Source organism: Coregonus clupeaformis, unplaced genomic scaffold, assembly GCF_020615455.1.
Source record: "Coregonus clupeaformis isolate EN_2021a unplaced genomic scaffold, ASM2061545v1 scaf0117, whole genome shotgun sequence".
NCBI classification, from domain to species: domain Eukaryota; kingdom Metazoa; phylum Chordata; class Actinopteri; order Salmoniformes; family Salmonidae; genus Coregonus; species Coregonus clupeaformis.
The window spans coordinates 328,059-349,223 of record NW_025533572.1 but is presented as its reverse complement, the minus strand read 5'-3'; the positions used below and the strand labels follow the sequence as shown (position 1 = coordinate 349,223).

At 45.7% G+C, this 21,165-nt stretch overlaps 1 protein-coding gene across 3 annotated transcripts in view; it reads right to left on the bottom strand.

Moving 5' to 3' along the window:
* The window catches only part of LOC121558449 (inhibitor of apoptosis protein-like), a 74,814-nt gene that overhangs the window by 37,267 nt on the left and 16,382 nt on the right, over positions 1 to 21,165 (bottom strand). For all 3 annotated transcript variants that reach the window (XM_045213501.1, XM_045213502.1, XM_045213503.1), the window contains 7 exons: positions 18,222 to 18,396; positions 14,301 to 14,574; positions 13,779 to 13,878; positions 11,140 to 11,218; positions 10,071 to 10,119; positions 9,370 to 9,482; positions 8,245 to 8,374 (listed from right to left, as the gene is read on the bottom strand). In XM_045213501.1, the coding sequence (XP_045069436.1) occupies positions 8,245 to 8,374; positions 9,370 to 9,482; positions 10,071 to 10,119; positions 11,140 to 11,218; positions 13,779 to 13,878; positions 14,301 to 14,574; positions 18,222 to 18,396 (920 nt within the window). The remainder of the gene's footprint in view (positions 1 to 8,244; positions 8,375 to 9,369; positions 9,483 to 10,070; positions 10,120 to 11,139; positions 11,219 to 13,778; positions 13,879 to 14,300; positions 14,575 to 18,221; positions 18,397 to 21,165) is intronic.

The window sequence follows — 21,165 nt, the reverse complement described above, 5'->3', positions numbered from 1 at the left end:
GCTACTGTCTATTATCTATCCTGTTGTCTAGTCCCTTTACCCCTACCTACAGTATACTGCTGCTACTGTCTATTATCTATCCTGTTGTCTAGTCACTTTACCCCTACCTACAGTATACTGCTGCTACTGTCTATTATCTATCCTGTTGCCTAGTCACTTTACTCCCTACCTACAGTATACTGCTGCTACTGTCTATTATCTATCCTGTTGTCTAGTCACTTTTACCCCTACCTACAGTATACTGCTGCTACTGTCTATTATCTATCCTGTTGTCTAGTCACTTTACCCCTACCTACAGTATACTGCTGCTACTGTCTATTATCTATCCTGTTGTCTAGTCACTTTACCCCTACCTACAGTATACTGCTGCTACTGTCTATTATCTATCCTGTTGCCTAGTCCCTTTACCCCTACCTACAGTATACTGCTGCTACTGTCTATTATCTATCCTGTTGCCTAGTCCCTTTACCCCTACCTACAGTATACTGCTGCTACTGTCTATTATCTATCCTGTTGTCTAGTCACTTTACCCCTACCTACAGTATACTGCTGCTACTGTCTATTATCTATCCTGTTGCCTAGTCACTTTACCCCTACCTACAGTATACTGCTGCTACTGTCTATTATCTATCCTGTTGCCTAGTCCCTTTACCCCTACCTACAGTATACTGCTGCTACTGTCTATTATCTATCCTGTTGTCTAGTCACTTTACCCCTACCTACAGTATACTGCTGCTACTGTCTATTATCTATCCTGTTGTCTAGTCCCTTTACCCCTACCTACAGTATACTGCTGCTACTGTCTATTATCTATCCTGTTGTCTAGTCCCTTTACCCCTACCTACAGTATACTGCTGCTACTGTCTATTATCTATCCTGTTGTCTAGTCACTTTACTCCCACCTACAGTATACTGCTGCTACTGTCTATTATCTATCCTGTTGTCTAGTCCCTTTACCCCTACCTACAGTATACTGCTGCTACTGTCTATTATCTATCCTGTTGTCTAGTCCCTTTACCCCTACCTACAGTATACTGCTGCTACTGTCTATTATCTATCCTGTTGTCTAGTCCCTTTACCCCTACCTACAGTATACTGCTGCTACTGTCTATTATCTATCCTGTTGTCTAGTCCCTTTACCCCTACCTACAGTATACTGCTGCTACTGTCTATTATCTATCCTGTTGTCTAGTCACTTTACCCCTACCTACAGTATACTGCTGCTACTGTCTATTCTCTATCCTGTTGCCTAGTCCCTTTACCCCTACCTACAGTATACTGCTGCTACTGTCTATTATCTATCCTGTTGCCTAGTCACTTTACCCCTACCTACAGTATACTGCTGCTACTGTCTATTATCTATCCTGTTGCCTAGTCCCTTTACCCCTACCTACAGTATACTGCTGCTACTGTCTATTATCTATCCTGTTGACTAGTCACTTTACCCCTACCTACAGTATACTGCTGCTACTGTCTATTATCTATCCTGTTGACTAGTCACTTTACCCCTACCTACAGTATACTGCTGCTACTGTCTTATCTATCCTGTTGTCTAGTCACTTTACCCCTACCTACAGTATACTGCTGCTACTGTCTATTATCTATCCTGTTGTCTAGTCACTTTACCCCTACCTACAGTATACTGCTGCTACTGTCTATTATCTATCCTGTTGTCTAGTCACTTTACCCCTACCTACAGTATACTGCTGCTACTGTCTATTATCTATCCTGTTGTCTAGTCCCTTTACCCCTACCTACAGTATACTGCTGCTACTGTCTATTATCTATCCTGTTGCCTAGTCACTTTACCCCTACCTACAGTATACTGCTGCTACTGTCTATTATCTATCCTGTTGTCTAGTCCCTTCACCCCTACCTACAGTATACTGCTGCTACTGTCTATTATCTATCCTGTTGTCTAGTCACTTTACCCCTACCTACAGTATACTGCTGCTACTGTCTATTATCTATCCTGTTGTCTAGTCCCTTTACCCCTACCTACAGTATACTGCTGCTACTGTCTATTATCTATCCTGTTGTCTAGTCACTTTACCCCTACCTACAGTATACTGCTGCTACTGTCTATTATCTATCCTGTTGTCTAGTCACTTTACCCCTACCTACAGTATACTGCTGCTACTGTCTATTATCTATCCTGTTGTCTAGTCACTTTACCCCTACCTACAGTATACTGCTGCTACTGTCTATTATCTATCCTGTTGTCTAGTCCCTTTACCCCTACCTACAGTATACTGCTGCTACTGTCTATTATCTATCCTGTTGTCTAGTCACTTTACCCCTACCTACAGTATACTGCTGCTACTGTCTATTATCTATCCTGTTGACTAGTCACTTTACCCCTACCTACAGTATACTGCTGCTACTGTCTTATCTATCCTGTTGTCTAGTCACTTTACCCCTACCTACAGTATACTGCTGCTACTGTCTATTATCTATCCTGTTGTCTAGTCACTTTACCCCTACCTACAGTATACTGCTGCTACTGTCTATTATCTATCCTGTTGTCTAGTCACTTTACCCCCTACCTACAGTATACTGCTGCTACTGTCTATTATCTATCCTGTTGCCTAGTCACTTTACCCCCTACCTACAGTATACTGCTGCTACTGTCTATTATCTATCCTGTTGTCTAGTCCCTTTACCCCTACCTACAGTATACTGCTGCTACTGTCTATTATCTATCCTGTTGTCTAGTCACTTTACCCCCTACCTACAGTATACTGCTGCTACTGTCTATTATCTATCCTGTTGTCTAGTCACTTTACCCCTACCTACAGTATACTGCTGCTACTGTCTATTATCTATCCTGTTGTCTAGTCCCTTTACCCCTACCTACAGTATACTGCTGCTACTGTCTATTATCTATCCTGTTGTCTAGTCACTTTACCCCTACCTACAGTATACTGCTGCTACTGTCTATTATCTATCCTGTTGTCTAGTCACTTTACCCCTACCTACAGTATACTGCTGCTACTGTCTATTATCTATCCTGTTGTCTAGTCCCTTTACCCCTACCTACAGTATACTGCTGCTACTGTCTATTATCTATCCTGTTGTCTAGTCACTTTACCCCTACCTACAGTATACTGCTGCTACTGTCTATTATCTATCCTGTTGTCTAGTCACTTTACCCCTACCTACAGTATACTGCTGCTACTGTCTATTATCTATCCTGTTGTCTAGTCCCTTTACCCCTACCTACAGTATACTGCTGCTACTGTCTATTATCTATCCTGTTGTCTAGTCACTTTACCCCTACCTACAGTATACTGCTGCTACTGTCTATTATCTATCCTGTTGTCTAGTCACTTTACCCCTACCTACAGTATACTGCTGCTACTGTCTATTATCTATCCTGTTGTCTAGTCCCTTTACCCCTACCTACAGTATACTGCTGCTACTGTCTATTATCTATCCTGTTGCCTAGTCACTTTACCCTTACCTACAGTATACTGCTGCTACTGTCTATTATCTATCCTGTTGTCTAGTCCCTTCACCCCTACCTACAGTATACTGCTGCTACTGTCTATTATCTATCCTGTTGTCTAGTCACTTTACCCCTACCTACAGTATACTGCTGCTACTGTCTATTATCTATCCTGTTGTCTAGTCCCTTTACCCCTACCTACAGTATACTGCTGCTACTGTCTATTATCTATCCTGTTGTCTAGTCACTTTACCCCTACCTACAGTATACTGCTGCTACTGTCTATTATCTATCCTGTTGTCTAGTCACTTTACCCCTACCTACAGTATACTGCTGCTACTGTCTATTATCTATCCTGTTGTCTAGTCACTTTACCCCTACCTACAGTATACTGCTGCTACTGTCTATTATCTATCCTGTTGTCTAGTCCCTTTACCCCTACCTACAGTATACTGCTGCTACTGTCTATTATCTATCCTGTTGCCTAGTCACTTTACCCCTACCTACAGTATACTGCTGCTACTGTCTATTATCTATCCTGTTGTCTAGTCCCTTCACCCCTACCTACAGTATACTGCTGCTACTGTCTATTATCTATCCTGTTGTCTAGTCCCTTTACCCCCTACCTACAGTATACTGCTGCTACTGTCTATTATCTATCCTGTTGTCTAGTCCCTTTACCCCTACCTACAGTATACTGCTGCTACTGTCTATTATCTATCCTGTTGTCTAGTCACTTTACCCCTACCTACAGTATACTGCTGCTACTGTCTATTATCTATCCTGTTGTCTAGTCCCTTTACCCCTACCTACAGTATACTGCTGCTACTGTCTATTATCTATCCTGTTGTCTAGTCCCTTTACCCCTACCTACAGTATACTGCTGCTACTGTCTATTATCTATCCTGTTGTCTAGTCCCTTTACCCCTACCTACAGTATACTGCTGCTACTGTCTATTATCTATCCTGTTGTCTAGTCCCTTTACCCCTACCTACAGTATACTGCTGCTACTGTCTATTATCTATCCTGTTGACTAGTCACTTTACCCCTACCTACAGTATACTGCTGCTACTGTCTATTATCTATCCTGTTGACTAGTCACTTTACCCCTACCTACAGTATACTGCTGCTACTGTCTATTATCTATCCTGTTGTCTAGTCACTTTACCCCTACCTACAGTATACTGCTGCTACTGTCTATTATCTATCCTGTTGTCTAGTCACTTTACCCCTACCTACAGTATACTGCTGCTACTGTCTATTATCTATCCTGTTGCCTAGTCACTTTACCCCTACCTACAGTATACTGCTGCTACTGTCTATTATCTATCCTGTTGTCTAGTCACTTTACCCCCTACCTACAGTATACTGCTGCTACTGTCTATTATCTATCCTGTTGTCTAGTCCCTTTACCCCTACCTACAGTATACTGCTGCTACTGTCTATTATCTATCCTGTTGTCTAGTCACTTTACCCCTACCTACAGTATACTGCTGCTACTGTCTATTATCTATCCTGTTGTCTAGTCCCTTTACCCCTACCTACAGTATACTGCTGCTACTGTCTATTATCTATCCTGTTGTCTAGTCCCTTTACCCCTACCTACAGTATACTGCTGCTACTGTCTATTATCTATCCTGTTGTCTAGTCACTTTACCCCTACCTACAGTATACTGCTGCTACTGTCTATTATCTATCCTGTTGTCTAGTCACTTTACCCCTACCTACAGTATACTGCTGCTACTGTCTATTATCTATCCTGTTGCCTAGTCACTTTACCCCTACCTACAGTATACTGCTGCTACTGTCTATTATCTATCCTGTTGTCTAGTTCCTTTACCCCTACCTACAGTATACTGCTGCTACTGTCTATTATCTATCCTGTTGTCTAGTCCCTTTACCCCTACCTACAGTATACTGCTGCTACTGTCTATTATCTATCCTGTTGTCTAGTCACTTTACCCCTACCTACAGTATACTGCTGCTACTGTCTATTATCTATCCTGTTGTCTAGTCACTTTACCCCTACCTACAGTATACTGCTGCTACTGTCTATTATCTATCCTGTTGCCTAGTCACTTTACCCCTACCTACAGTATACTGCTGCTACTGTCTATTATCTATCCTGTTGTCTAGTCACTTTACCCCTACCTACAGTATACTGCTGCTACTGTCTATTATCTATCCTGTTGCCTAGTCACTTTACCCCTACCTACAGTATACTGCTGCTACTGTCTATTATCTATCCTGTTGTCTAGTCACTTTACCCCTACCTACAGTATACTGCTGCTACTGTCTATTATCTATCCTGTTGTCTAGTCCCTTTACCCCTACCTACAGTATACTGCTGCTACTGTCTATTATCTATCCTGTTGTCTAGTCACTTTACCCCTACCTACAGTATACTGCTGCTACTGTCTATTATCTATCCTGTTGTCTAGTCACTTTACCCCTACCTACAGTATACTGCTGCTACTGTCTATTATCTATCCTGTTGCCTAGTCACTTTACCCCTACCTACAGTATACTGCTGCTACTGTCTATTATCTATCCTGTTGTCTAGTCCCTTTACCCCTACCTACAGTATACTGCTGCTACTGTCTATTATCTATCCTGTTGTCTAGTCCCTTTACCCCCTACCTACAGTATACTGCTGCTACTGTCTATTATCTATCCTGTTGTCTAGTCACTTTACCCCTACCTACAGTATACTGCTGCTACTGTCTATTATCTATCCTGTTGTCTAGTCACTTTACCCCTACCTACAGTATACTGCTGCTACTGTCTATTATCTATCCTGTTGTCTAGTCACTTTACCCCTACCTACAGTATACTGCTGCTACTGTCTATTATCTATCCTGTTGTCTAGTCACTTTACCCCTACCTACAGTATACTGCTGCTACTGTCTATTATCTATCCTGTTGTCTAGTCACTTTCCCTCTACCTACAGTATACTGCTGCTACTGTCTATTATCTATCCTGTTGTCTAGTCACTTTACCCCTACCTACAGTATACTGCTGCTACTGTCTATTATCTATCCTGTTGTCTAGTCACTTTACCCCTACCTACAGTATACTGCTGCTACTGTCTATTATCTATCCTGTTGCCTAGTCACTTTACCCCTACCTACAGTATACTGCTGCTACTGTCTATTATCTATCCTGCACTCCCTGTATATAGCCAAGTTATCACCTGGTACCCCTGCTCATCAACTAGGTACTGGTACACCGTGTATATAACCAAGTTATCACCTGGTACCCCTGCTCATCAACTAGGTACTGGTACACCGTGTATATAACCAAGTTATCACCTGGTACCCCTGCTCATCAACTAGGTACTGGTACACCGTGTATATAACCAAGTTATCACCTGGTACCCCTGCTCATCAACTAGGTACTGGTACACCGTGTATATAACCAAGTTATCACCTGGTACCCCTGCTCATCAACTAGGTACTGGTACCCCGTGTATATAACCAAGTTATCACCTGGTACCCCTGCTCATCAACTAGGTACTGGTACCCCGTGTATATAACCAAGTTATCACCTGGTACCCCTGCTCATCAACTAGGTACTGGTACCCCGTGTATATAACCAAGTTATTACCTCGTACCCCTGCTCATCAACTAGGTACTGGTACCCCGTGTATATAACCAAGTTATTACCTCGTACCCCTGCTCATCAACTAGGTACTGGTACTCCCTGTATATAACCAAGTTATCACCTGGTACCCCTGCACATCAACTAGGTACTGGTACTCCCTGTATATAACCAAGTTATCACCTGGTACCCCTGCACATCAACTAGGTACTGGTACTCCCTGTATATAACCAAGTTATCACCTGGTACCCCTGCACATCAACTAGGTACTGGTACTCCCTGTATATAACCAAGTTATCACCTGGTACCCCTGCACATCAACTAGGTACTGGTACTCCCTGTATATAACCAAGTTATCACCTGGTACCCCTGCACATCAACTAGGTACTGGTACCCCGTGTATATAACCAAGTTATTACCTGGTACCCCTGGACATCAACTAGGTACTGGTACCCCGTGTATATAACCAAGTTATCACCTGGTACCCCTGGACATCAACTAGGTACTGGTACTCCGTGTATATAACCAAGTTATCACCTGGTACCCCTGGACATCAACTAGGTACTGGTACTCCGTGTATATAACCAAGTTATTACCTGGTACCCCTGCTCATCAACTAGGTACTGGTACTCCGTGTATATAACCAAGTTATTACCTGGTACCCCTGGACATCAACTAGGTACTGGTACTCCGTGTATATAACCAAGTTATCACCTGGTACCCCTGGACATCAACTAGGTACTGGTACTCCGTGTATATAACCAAGTTATTACCTGGTACCCCTGGACATCAACTAGGTACTGGTACTCCGTGTATATAACCAAGTTATCATTACTCATTGTGTATTTATTCCTCTATTGGTATACACCTGTTGTGTAAGCATATGACAAATACAATTTGATTTGAACCCCAGAGACAGCTGTGTTTTTGAAAACGTCTTCTGTACCACAAGCCATCTCTTTAGCCAGCATCTATCCTCCTCTCCCTCCCTCATATCAGCCGTACCTGAAGCCATCTCCTCGGCCAGCATCTCTCTCTCCTCCTCTCCCTCCCTCATATCAGCCGTACCTGAAGCCATCTCCTCGGCCAGCATCTCTCTCTCCTCCTCTCCCTCCCTCATATCAGCCGTACCTGAAGCCATCTCCTCGGCCAGCATCTCTCTCTCCTCCTCTCCCTCCCTCATATCAGCCGTACCTGAAGCCATCTCCTCGGCCAGCATCTCTCTCTCCTCCTCTCTCTTTTGGTCCTCGGCAGACAGCAGGTCTGAGACTAGCTCCTGGACGGTCTTGTAGTTCTCTCCGCTGGTCAGGATCTTACTCTGGACCTGGAGATTGTAGACACACAGGACAGTGCTTAATGGAAATATATACTGAACAAAAATATTAAACGCAACATGCAACAATTTCAAAGATTTTACTGAGTAACAGTTCATATAAGGAAATCAGTCAATTGAAATAAATTCATTAGGCCCTAATCTATGGATTTCACATGACTGGGAATAGAGAAATGCATCTGTTGGTCACAGAGACCTTACAAAAAATGGGTCTCAGGATCTGGTCTCGGTATCTCTGTGCATTCAAATTGCCATCGATAAAATGCAAATGTGTTCGTTGTCCGTAGCTTATGCCTGCCATGCCATAACCCCACCGCCACCATGGGGCACTCTGTTCACAACGTTGACGTCAGCAAACCGCTCGCCCACACCATAACCCCACCGCCACCATGGGGCACTCTGTTCACAACGTTGACATCAGCAAACCGCTCACCCACACGACTCCATACATGTGGTCTGCGGTTGTGAGGTCAGTTGGACGTACTGACAAATTCTCTAAAACGACATTGGAGGCGGCTTATGGTAGAGAAATTAACATTACATTCTCTGGCAACAGCTCTGGTGGACATTCCTGCAGTCAACATGCCAACTGCACACTCCCTCAAAACTTGAGACATCTGTGGCATTGTATTGTGACAAAACTGCACATTTTAGAGTGGGCTTTTATTGTCCCCAGCACAAGGTGCACCTGTGTAATGATCATGCTGTTTAATCAGCTTCTTGATATGCCACATCTGTCAGGTGGATGGATTATCTTGGCAAAGGAGAAATGCTCACTAACAGGGATGTTAACACATTTGTGCACAACATTTTAGAGATATACGCTTTCTGTGAGTATGGAAAAATGTCTGGAATCTTTTATTTCAGCTCATGAAACATGAGAACAACACTTTACATGTTGCGTTAATATTTTAGTTCAGTGTATTATTACAGACACACAGGACAGTGAGTCCCTCTGCGTAATGGAATAGAATTATATTATGTACCGTCTGCTTGACCAGGCCACGCTCAAATCCCATCTCTAGAGCCGACACTACCACCGGAGTGTTCATCATCACTGCATCTTCCGACCGCTCCTCACCTGGACCCAAGTTGACCACTGGAGGGGAGGGGAGGGGAGGGGGGAGGGAGAGGGAGGGAGAGGAGAGGAGAGGAGAGGAGAGGAGGAGGAGAGGAGAGGAGAGGAGGAGGAGAGGAGAGGGGAGAGGAGAGGAGAGGAGGGAGAGGAGAGGAGAGAGGAGAGGGAGAGGAGGAGAGGAGGAGGGAGAGGAGAGGAGAGGAGAGGGAGAGGAGAGGAGGGAGAGGAGAGAAGGAGAGGAGAGGAGGAGAGAGGGAGAGGAGAGGAGGAGAGGAGAGGAGGGAGGAGAGGGAGAGGAGAGGAGAGGAGAGGAGAGGAGAGGAGAGGAGAGGAGAGGAGAGGAGAGGAGAGTTATTCTTCTGCCTGTTTAGCTAACTGGCTTTGAGTAAGATGGTCAGTCAGTTGTTCAGTTGATTAGCTGTAAACACAGCAGCTACTCTACCTGGGGTCCACATTAAACACAAGACAGAGTACAGAACACTTAGAAACAAGAACAACAGAAGATTATATATTCAAAAAACTAATTTAAAAAACTATAATAATGTAATCGTTTTTTTTGTTCTATATTGTCAAAACACCAAATGTCCAAACATTTTGATTGACACTCACTTGGCGGGTCCACAAACTCCCTGGAGATGCTGTCCCCATTGGTCAGGAGCTGTAGGGGGAGGAGCCAGGAGAGTTTACTTCCTGTTTTGACTGATGTTCAGATCAGTCAGATGATGGATCTTTAGAATCACAGCTCAACATTCTACCAGACAGCTTGATGTTAGGTGTGAATACGGTGTATAACAGGGCATTGGTGTTAGGTGTGAATACAGTGTATAACAGGTCATTGGTGTTAGGTGTGAATACAGTGTATAACAGGTCATTGGTGTTAGGTGTGAATACGGTGTATAACAGGTCATTGGTGTTAGATGTGAATACGGTGTATAACAGGTCATTGGTGTTAGGTGTGAATACAGTGTATAAACAGGTCATTGGTGTTAGGTGTGAATACGGTGTATAACAGGGCATTGGTGTTAGGTGTGAATACAGTGTATAACAGGTCATTGGTGTTAGGTGTGAATACGGTGTATAACAGGTCATTGGTGTTAGGTGTGAATACGGTGTATAACAGGTCATTGGTGTTAGGTGTGAATACAGTGTATAAACAGGTCATTGGTGTTAGGTGTGAATACGGTGTATAACAGGTCATTGGTGTTAGGTGTGAATACGGTGTATAACAGGTCATTGGTGTTAGGTGTGAATACGGTGTATAAACAGGTCATTGGTGTTAGGTGTGAATACAGTGTATAACAGGTCATTGGTGTTAGGTGTGAATACGGTGTATAACAGGTCATTGGTGTTAGGTGTGAATACGGTGTATAACAGGTCATTGGTGGTAGGTGTGAATACGGTGTATAACAGGTCATTGGTGGTAGGTGTGAATACGGTGTATAACAGGTCATTGGTGTTAGGTGTGAATACAGTGTATAACAGGTCATTGGTGTTAGGTGTGAATACGGTGTATAACAGGTCATTGGTGTTAGGTGTGAATACGGTGTATAAACAGGTCATTGGTGTTAGGTGTGAATACAGTGTATAACAGGTCATTGGTGTTAGGTGTGAATACAGTGTATAAACAGGTCATTGGTGTTAGGTGTGAATACAGTGTATAAACAGAAGCAGGTGTTACCTGTTCAAAGAGCCGAGGGAAGCGAGCCTGGATCTGATGGACAAACTCCTGACCTTTCTCCTGGAGCAGGTACTCACACCTGGAGGTTACCATAGTAACATTAATATATACTGACACCTGGAGGTTACCATAGTTACATTAATATATACTGACACCTGGAGGTTACCATAGTCACATTAATATATACTGACACCTGGAGGTTACCATAGTCACATTAATATATATTGACACCTGGAGGTTACCATAGTCACATTAATATATACTGACACCTGGAGGTTACCATAGTCACATTAATATATACTGACAGGTTACCATAGTCACATTAATATATACTGACAGGTTACCATAGTAACATTAATATATACTGACACCTGGAGGTTACCATAGTAACATTAATATATACTGACAACTGGAGGTTACCATAGTAACATTAACACACACATTGCAGTAATCAAGTCTGAAGGTGATGAGTGAGTTACCCAGTCTGAAGGGGGTGAGTGAGTTACCCAGTCTGAAGGGGATGAGTGAGTTACCCAGTCTGAAGGGGATGAGTGAGTTACCCAGTCTGAAGGGGATGAGTGAGTTACCCAGTCTGAAGGGGATGAGTGAGTTACCCAGTCTGAAGGGGATGAGTGAGTTACCCAGTCTGAAGGGGATGAGTGAGTTACCCAGTCTGAAGGGGATGAGTGAGTTACCCAGTCTGAAGGGGATGAGTGAGTTACCCAGTCTGAAGTGGATGAGTGAGTTACCCAGTCTGAAGGGGGATGAGTGAGTTACCCAGTCTGAAGGGGATGAGTGAGTTACCCAGTCTGAAGGGGGATGAGTGAGTTACCCAGTCTGAAGGGGATGAGTGAGTTACCCAGTCTGAAGGGGATGAGTGAGTTACCCAGTCTGAAGGGGGATGAGTGAGTTACCCAGTCTGAAGGGGATGAGTGAGTTACCCAGTCTGAAGGGGATGAGTGAGTTACCCAGTCTGAAGGGGATGAGTGAGTTACCCAGTCTGAAGGGGATTAGTGAGTTACCCAGTCTGAAGGGGATGAGTGAGTTACCCAGTCTGAAGGGGGGTGAGTGAGTTACCCAGTCTGAAGGGGGATGAGTGAGTTACCCAGTCTGAAGGGGATTAGTGAGTTACCCAGTCTGAAGGGGATGAGTGAGTTACCCAGTCTGAAGGGGATGAGTAAGTTACCCAGTCTGAAGGGGATGAGTGAGTTACCCAGTCTGAAGGGGATGAGTGAGTTACCCAGTCTGAAGGGGATTAGTGAGTTACCCAGTCTGAAGGGGGTGAGTGAGTTACCCAGTCTGAAGGGGATGAGTGAGTTACCCAGTCTGAAGGGGATTAGTGAGTTACCCAGTCTGAAGGGGATTAGTGAGTTACCCAGTCTGAAGGGGATGAGTGAGTTACCCAGTCTGAAGGGGATGAGTGAGTTACCCAGTCTGAAGGGGATGAGTGAGTTACCCAGTCTGAAGGGGATGAGTGAGTTACCCAGTCTGAAGGGGGATGAGTGAGTTACCCAGTCTGAAGGGGATGAGTGAGTTACCCAGTCTGAAGGGGATGAGTGAGTTACCCAGTCTGAAGGGGATGAGTGAGTTACCCAGTCTGAAGGGGATTAGTGAGTTACCCAGTCTGGAAGGGGATGAGTGAGTTACCCAGTCTGAAGGGGATGAGTGAGTTACCCAGTCTGAAGGGGGGTGAGTGAGTTACCCAGTCTGAAGGGGGATGAGTGAGTTACCCAGTCTGAAGGGGATGAGTGAGTTACCCAGTCTGAAGGGGATGAGTGAGTTACCCAGTCTGAAGGGGATGAGTGAGTTACCCAGTCGGAAGGGGATGAGTGAGTTACCCAGTCTGAAGGGGATGAGTGAGTTACCCAGTCTGAAGGGGATTAGTGAGTTACCCAGTCTGAAGGGGATGAGTGAGTTACCCAGTCTGAAGGGGGTGAGTGAGTTACCCAGTCTGAAGGGGATGAGTGAGTTACCCAGTCTGAAGGGGATGAGTGAGTTACCCAGTCTGAAGGGGATGAGTGAGTTACCCAGTCTGAAGTGGATGAGTGAGTTACCCAGTCTGAAGGGGATGAGTGAGTTACCCAGTCTGAAGGGGATGAGTGAGTTACCCAGTCTGAAGGGGATGAGTGAGTTACCCAGTCTGAAGGGGATGAGTGAGTTACCCAGTCTGAAGGGGATGAGTGAGTTACCCAGTCTGAAGGGGGATGAGTGAGTTACCCAGTCTGAAGGGGATGAGTGAGTTACCCAGTCTGAAGGGGATGAGTGAGTTACCCAGTCTGAAGGGGATGAGTGAGTTACCCAGTCTGAAGGGGATGAGTGAGTTACCCAGTCTGAAGGGGATGAGTGAGTTACCCAGTCTGAAGGGGATTAGTGAGTTACCCAGTCTGAAGGGGATGAGTGAGTTACCCAGTCTGAAGGGGATGAGTGAGTTACCCAGTCTGAAGGGGATGAGTGAGTTACCCAGTCTGAAGGGGATGAGTGAGTTACCCAGTCTGAAGGGGATGAGTGAGTTGGCCCAGTTTTGATAGTACTGGATAGTCAGTAGTCAGCTATTTTCCAGTTATTCAACCTGCTAGTCACTAACACACACACACACACACACACACACGTAATATGTCAGTGCTGTAAGGGGTGGTTACCTAGGGAACCATTTGGCGTGCTCCACCCAGGGGTCGTCACCTGACTCCCAGCACCTCAGACCCCCGTCACAGCAGAAACACTTCACATCATCATTACGCCCTGCAACACACACACAGGGTCTGGTTACGAGGTGCAGAGGTACTGGTAAATGTTGAACAGGGTCTGGTTACGAGGTGCAGAGGTACTGGTAAATGTTGAACAGGGTCTGGTTATGAGGTGCAAAGGTACTGGTAAATGTTGAACAGGGTCTGGTTACGAGGTGCAGAGGTACTGGTAAATGTTGAACAGGGTCTGGTTACGAGGTGCAGAGGTACTGGTTAATGTTTGGGTAAAGCCCAGGGGAACACCAGGAGCTCCAAGGTTCCCCGAACACTTACAAGAACAGTGTCTATGGGGATACTAACAGGGCATTTGTTGCCAATGACTTACCTGGATAAAGACATGTTAAATAAAAAAATATATAAAATATATGTTAACTAAATGTTAAAGAAATACATGTAGATATTGAATATTTATCTCACCAACGTAGTAGAATCCTGCCTTGGCCAGCTGATCAGGGCGTACAGGGATACGTAAGGGCCAGTGGACAAAGGTCAGCAGCCTCTCCTCACGCTGCAGCATGGCTGGGTTAGAGACGTTACTGAGGCCGGGGGGGCCGGGGGCCGGGGCTCCTACACCCCTTGCCCCGCCCGCCAGGGACACGTTGTCGGCCCGGTCTCCTCTGACGAAGCGACAGTTGGGGTAATGCCTCTGGTGCTCCGACACGGCCCGGTCCCCTGGTTCCCAGTTACTGAGCTAGAGACACACAGAGAGGAAAGACATTCATCAATCATGTCTTTCGCTCTCCGGACAACGTGACAGGGAAGATTTTAATTGACCCGCCATTTGAGACATTTACCGGCCCCATATGCATTGGGTGCATAACCCCTTAGGGCGTCCACCCACGGTGCTCAGAATGACAGAAATCACATTTAGATTATGGTCATTCATCTCAACAGAACATGCAACTCCTGTAATGAAGCAGCCAATAAAAAGTAATTTTCAGAAATTTTGCCAAAATGCAATTTGCGGGAAAACACCATTCTAAACAGTGGACAACTACAAATACCTAGGTGTCTGGTTAGACCGTAAACTCTCCTTCCAGACTCACATTAAGCATCTCCAATCCAAAGTTAAATCTAGAATCGGTTTCCTATTTCGCAACAAAGCCTCCTTCACTCATGCTGCCAAACATGCCCTCGTAAAACGGACTATCCTACCGATCCTTGACTTCGGCGATGTCATTTACAAAATAGCCTCCAACACTCTACTCAGCAAATTGGATGTAGTCTATCACAGTGCCATCCGTTTTGTCACCAAAGCCCCATACACTACCCACCACTGTGACCTGTACGCTCTTGTTGGCTGGTCCTCACTACACATTCGTCGCCAAACCCACTGGCTCCAGGTCATCTATAAATCACTGCTAGGCAAATCCCCGCCTTATCTTAGCTCACTGGTCACCATAGCAACACCCACCCGTAGTCTGCGCTCCAGCAGGTATATCTCACTGGTCATCCCCAAAGCCAACACCTCCTTTGGCCGCCATTCCTTCCAGTTCTCTGCTGCCAATGACTGGAACGAATTGCAAAAATCTCTGAAGCTGGAGACACTTATCTCCCTCACTAACTTTAAGCATCAGTTGTCAGAGCAGCTTACCGATCACTGCACCTGTACACAGCCCATCTGAAATTAGCCCACCCAACTACCTCATCCCCATATTGTTATTTATTTTGCTCTTTTGCACCCCAGTATCTCTATTTGCACATCATCTTCTGCACATCTATCACTCCAGTGTTAATACTAATTGTAACTATTTGGCACTATGTCCTATTTATTGCCTTACCTCCATAACTTACTACATTTGCACACACTGTATATAGATTTTCTATTGTGTTATTGACTGTACGTTTTGTTTATTCCATATGTAACTGTGTGTTGTTGTTGTTTTTATCGCACTGTTTATCGGACGGAAGCCACTCAGTAAAAGGCCCGCTTGGAGTTTGCCAAAAGGCACCTAAAGGACTCTCAGACCATGAGAAACAAGATTCTCTGGTCTGATGATACCTGTTTTTCCCTTTGTCATTATGGGGTACTGTGTGTAGATTGATGAGGAAAAAATCTATTTAATCAATTTTAGAATAAGGCTGTAATGTAACAAAATGTGGAAAAAGTCAAGGGGTCTGAATACTTTCAGAATGCACTGCATGTTGGGGTCAATGGAGGGTCGATAAGAACTAGGTGTATGGAAAGTTACTGAGTGAGACAAGGGTCCCTGTACCTAACAGCATGGCCTGATCCGAGGTCCCTGTACCTAACAGCGTGGCCTGAACCGAGGTCCCTGTACCTAACAGCGCGGCCTGATCCGAGGTCCCTGTACCTAACAGCGTGGCCTGAACCGAGGTCCCTGTACCTAACAGCGTGGCCTGAACCGAGGTCCCTGTACCTAACAGCGTGGCCTGAACCGAGGTCCCTGTGCCTAACAGCGTGGCCTGAACCGAGGTCCCTGTACCTAACAGCATGGCCTGAACCGAGGTCCCTGTACCTAACAGCGTGGCCTGAACCGAGGTCCCTGTACCTAACAGCGTGGCCTGAACCGAGTCCCTGTGCCTAACAGCGTGGCCTGAACCGAGGTCCCTGTACCTAACAGCATGGCCTGAACCGAGGTCCCTGTACCTAACAGCGTGGCCTGAACCGAGGTCCCTGTACCTAACAGCGTGGCCTGAACCGAGGTCCCTGTGCCTAACAGCGCAGCCTGAACCGAGGTCCCTGTACCTAACAGCATGGCCTGAACCGAGGTCCCTGTACCTAACAGCATGGCCTGAACCGAGGTCCCTGTACCGAACAGCATGGCCTGAACCGAGGTCCCTGTACCTAACAGCGTGGCCTGAACCGAGGTCCCTGTATCTAACAGCGTGGCCTGAACCGAGGTCCCTGTACCTAACAGCATGGCCTGATCCGAGGTCCCTGTGCCTAACAGCGCAGCCTGAACCGAGGTCCCTGTACCTAACAGCATGGCCTGAACCGAGGTCCCTGTGCCTAACAGCGCAGCCTGAACCGTGGTCCCTGTACCTAACAGCATGGCCTGATCCGAGGTCCCTGTGCCTAACAGCGTGGCCTGATCCGAGGTCCCTGTACCTAACGGTACTGTTACACCCCTACTGGTGTGTATTGTATCAATGTTCCTCTTTAAAAAGTGTTCTTTAAATGTATGTTCCTTACTAAATACATTAACAATACTGTCCATCAGAATGTGTTGTTAGGTGGAAAGTTATTTGGCTACAATTTGATTGTTTGAAGTGTGTATTTATGATTACTTACTAAATAAGTAGTGTTTAAAGACCCTAAAAAGCTATTATAGTTTACCATTTGTAAATAGGTAATGTCTATTTGTTCCAGCTGCGACCCACCACCCAGATTATATCTTGGCCCACCACCCAGATTATATCTTGGCCCACCACCCAGATTATATCTTGGCCCACCACTCAGATTATATCTTGGCCCACCACTCAGATTATATCTTGGCCCACCACTCAGATTATATCTTGGCCCACCACTCAGATTATATCTTGGCCCACCACTCAGATTATATCTTGGCCCACCACTTAGATTATATCTTGGCCCACCACTTAGATTATATCTTGGCCCACCACTCAGATTATATCTTGGCCCACCACTCAGATTATATCTTGGCCCACCACTCAGATTATATCTTGGCCCACCACCCAGATTATATCTTGGCCCACCACTCAGATTATATCTTGGCCCACCACTCAGATTATATCTTGGCCCACCACTCAGATTATATCTTGGCCCACCACTCAGATTATATCTTGGCCCACCACTCAGATTATATCTTGGCCCACCACTCAGATTATATCTTGGCCCACCACTCAGATTATATCTTGGCCCACCACCCAGATTATATTTTGGCCCACCACCCAGATTATATTTTGGCCCACCACCCAGATTATATCTTGGCCCACCACCCAGATTATATCTTGGCCCACCACTCAGATTATATCTTGGCCCACCAAGTCCAAAAATATGGGCACCCCTGAACTAGAAATACAGAGACAGACTGATCAATCAATCATTCACTTTATCAACCCATCAATCAATCAAATCACCACACCTGGCTCCACATTACTCAGCGCTAGAGATACAGAGAGGAAACAGATCAATCCATGCAGAACGTCCATGAATCCAGAAGTTAGGCTTTGTGTTTAAGGAGGTTTGTTACAGTAGACTTAGACTTGGATTAAATCTTGGATTTGTTTAAGTCATGTTAAATGTTGACGTATGTATAATATTACTACTGTAAGTTGCTGTGGATAAGCGTGTCCTGCTAAATGACTAACATGTAAAATATAGTGTATAGTAGTAGTAGTACAATAGTATACCTGTCCTCCACAGGTGAAGCAGGCCACGCGGTCTCCCTGTCCCAGGTAGTAGAAACCAGCCTTGGCCAGCTCAGAGGGGGTGATGATGGACAGGGGCCAGGAGTGGAAGGAGTCCAGACGGTCCTGCTCTCTCCTCATACTGGGGTTGTGACTGGTAGGGGGTGTCTGGTGGGACCTACAGATACATCATCAGATATAGGGGCACCGTACTACTATGGCTGACCCTGTAAAACACATTACACTGGACCTATCATACTACTATGGCTGACCCTGTAAAACAACACATTACACTGGACCTATCATACTACTATGGCTGACCCTGTAAAACAACACATTACACTGGACCTATCATACTACTATGGCTGACCCTGTAAAACAACACATTACACTGGACCTATCATACTACTATGGCTGACCCTGTAAAACAACACATTACACTGAACCTATCATACTACTATGGCTGACCCTGTAAAACAACACATTACACTGGACCTATCATACTACTATGGCTGACCCTGTAAAACAACACATTACACTGGACCTATCATACTACTATGGCTGACCCTGTAAAACAACACATTACACTGCACCTATCATACTACTATGGCTGACCCTGTAAAACAACACATTACACTGGACCTATCATACTACTATGGCTGACCCTGTAAAACAACACATTACACTGGACCTCTCATACTACTATGGCTGACCCTGTAGAACAACACATTACACTGCACCTATCATACTACTATGGCTGACCCTGTAAAACAACACATTTCACTGTGACAACACAACATCCTTTTATATAGCATTATAAATAAATGGGGCTTGCGATGAAAGAGTCCCCACTTTAAATATTCAACATACTTCTTATTAGGTGTGCTTGCTGAAGGCAACTCTAGAGTTCGCGCCGGTCAGTCAATTGAAATAAGATAAATTAGGCCCTAATCTATAGATTTCACATGACTGGGCAGGGATGCAGCCATGGGTGGGCCTTGGAGGGCATAGGCCCACCCACTTGGCAGCCAGGCCTAGCCAATCAGAATGAGTTTTTCCCCACAAAAGGGCTTTATTACAGACAGAAATACTCCGCAGCACCCCCCCTCAGACGATCGCACAGGTGAAGAAGCTGGATGTGGAGGTCCTGGGTTGGCGTGGTTACACGTGGTCTGCGGTTGTGAGGCCGGATAGACGTACTGCCAAATTGTCTAAGACGACGTTGGAGGCGGCTTATGGTAGAGAAATGAACATTACATTCTCTGGCAACAGCTCTGGTGGACATTCCTGCAGTCAGCATGCCAATTGCGTGCTCCCTCAAAACTTGAAACATATGTTGCATTGTGTTGTGTGACAAAACGCACATTTTAGAATGGCCTTTTATTGTCCCCAGCGCTAGGTGCACCTGTGTAATGATTAGAACTTTTTGTGCATATGGAAAAATGTCTGGGATCTTTTATTTCAGCTCATGAAACATGGGACCAACACTTTACATGTTGAGTTTATATTTTTGATCAGTGTAGTTATTCAAGAGCTTGAGGATTAGTTGAATCAGGTGTGCTAGCTCTGGAATAGACCAATGACAGAACGGCCTGGGGTCCCCACGGAGAGGTTGGAGAACAACTACTCCACTCCACTGTACTGTCCAAACTTGTGAAATATAGAAGTCTATGATTGGTTCAGATTTGGTCCAAACCAGACCAAAAATCAACATCTGTGTACAAAATTCCCTGAAAACACGCCACTTCGATACAGCTACGACTTTTTCGCAGCAGGTTAGGAAAAGGGTTAGCTGAAATGCTAATTAATCCTAACCTGCTACAAAAAGTCACTTGTTTTGAAATTGCATGGTTTTAGGAAATCCCGTCGGTGGACATTGAAATCAAGGCCGCACCAAAAAAAAGACGTTGGCGTAGGTCCCCTTAGTGGGAAGGGTTAGGGTTAGGGTTAGGGTTAGGGTTAGGGTTAGGCGTAGGTCCCCTTAGTGGGAAGGGTTAGGGTTAGGGTTAGGCGTAGGTCCCCTTAGTGGGAAGGGTTAGGGTTAGGGTTAGGCGTAGGTCCCCTTAGTGGGAAGGGTTAGGGTTAGGGTTAGGGTTAGGGTTAGGCGTAGGTCCCCTTAGTGGGAAGGGTTAGGGTTAGGGTTAGGGTTAGGCGTAGGTCCCCTTAGTGGGAAGGGTTAGGGTTAGGGTTAGGCGTAGGTCCCCTTAGTGGGAAGGGTTAGGGTTAGGGTTAGGCGTAGGTCCCCTTAGTGGGAAGGGTTAGGGTTAGGGTTAGGGTTAGGCGTAGGTCCCCTTAGTGGGAAGGGTTAGGGTTAGGGTTAGGCGTAGGTCCCCTTAGTGGGAAGGGTTAGGGTTAGGGTTAGGGTTAGGCGTAGGTCCCCTTAGTGGGAAGGGTTAGGGTTAGGGTTAGGGTTAGGGTTAGGCGTAGGTCCCCTTAGTGGGAAGGGTTAGGGTTAGGGTTAGGCGTAGGTCCCCTTAGTGGGAAGGGTTAGGGTTAGGGTTAGGGTTAGGGTTAGGCGTAGGTCCCCTTAGTGGAAGGGTTAGGGTTAGGGTTAGGGTTAGGCGTAGGTCCCCTTAGTGGGAAGGGTTAGGGTTAGGGTTAGGGGTTAGGGTTAGGCGTAGGTCCCCTTAGTGGGAAGGGTTAGGGTTAGGGTTAGGCGTAGGTCCCCTTAGTGGGAAGGGTTAGGGTTAGGGTTAGGCGTGGGTCCCCTTAGTGGGAAGGGTTAGGGTTAGGGTTAGGCGTAGGTCCCCTTAGTGGGAAGGGTTAGGGTTAGGGTTAGGGTTAGGGTTAGGCGTAGGTCCCCTTAGTGGGAAGGGTTAGGTTAGGGTTAGGGTTAGGGTTAGGCGTAGGTCCCCTTAGTGGGAAGGGTTAGGGTTAGGGTTAGGCGTAGGTCCCCTTAGTGGGAAGGGTTAGGGTTAGGGTTAGGGTTAGGCGTAGGTCCCCTTAG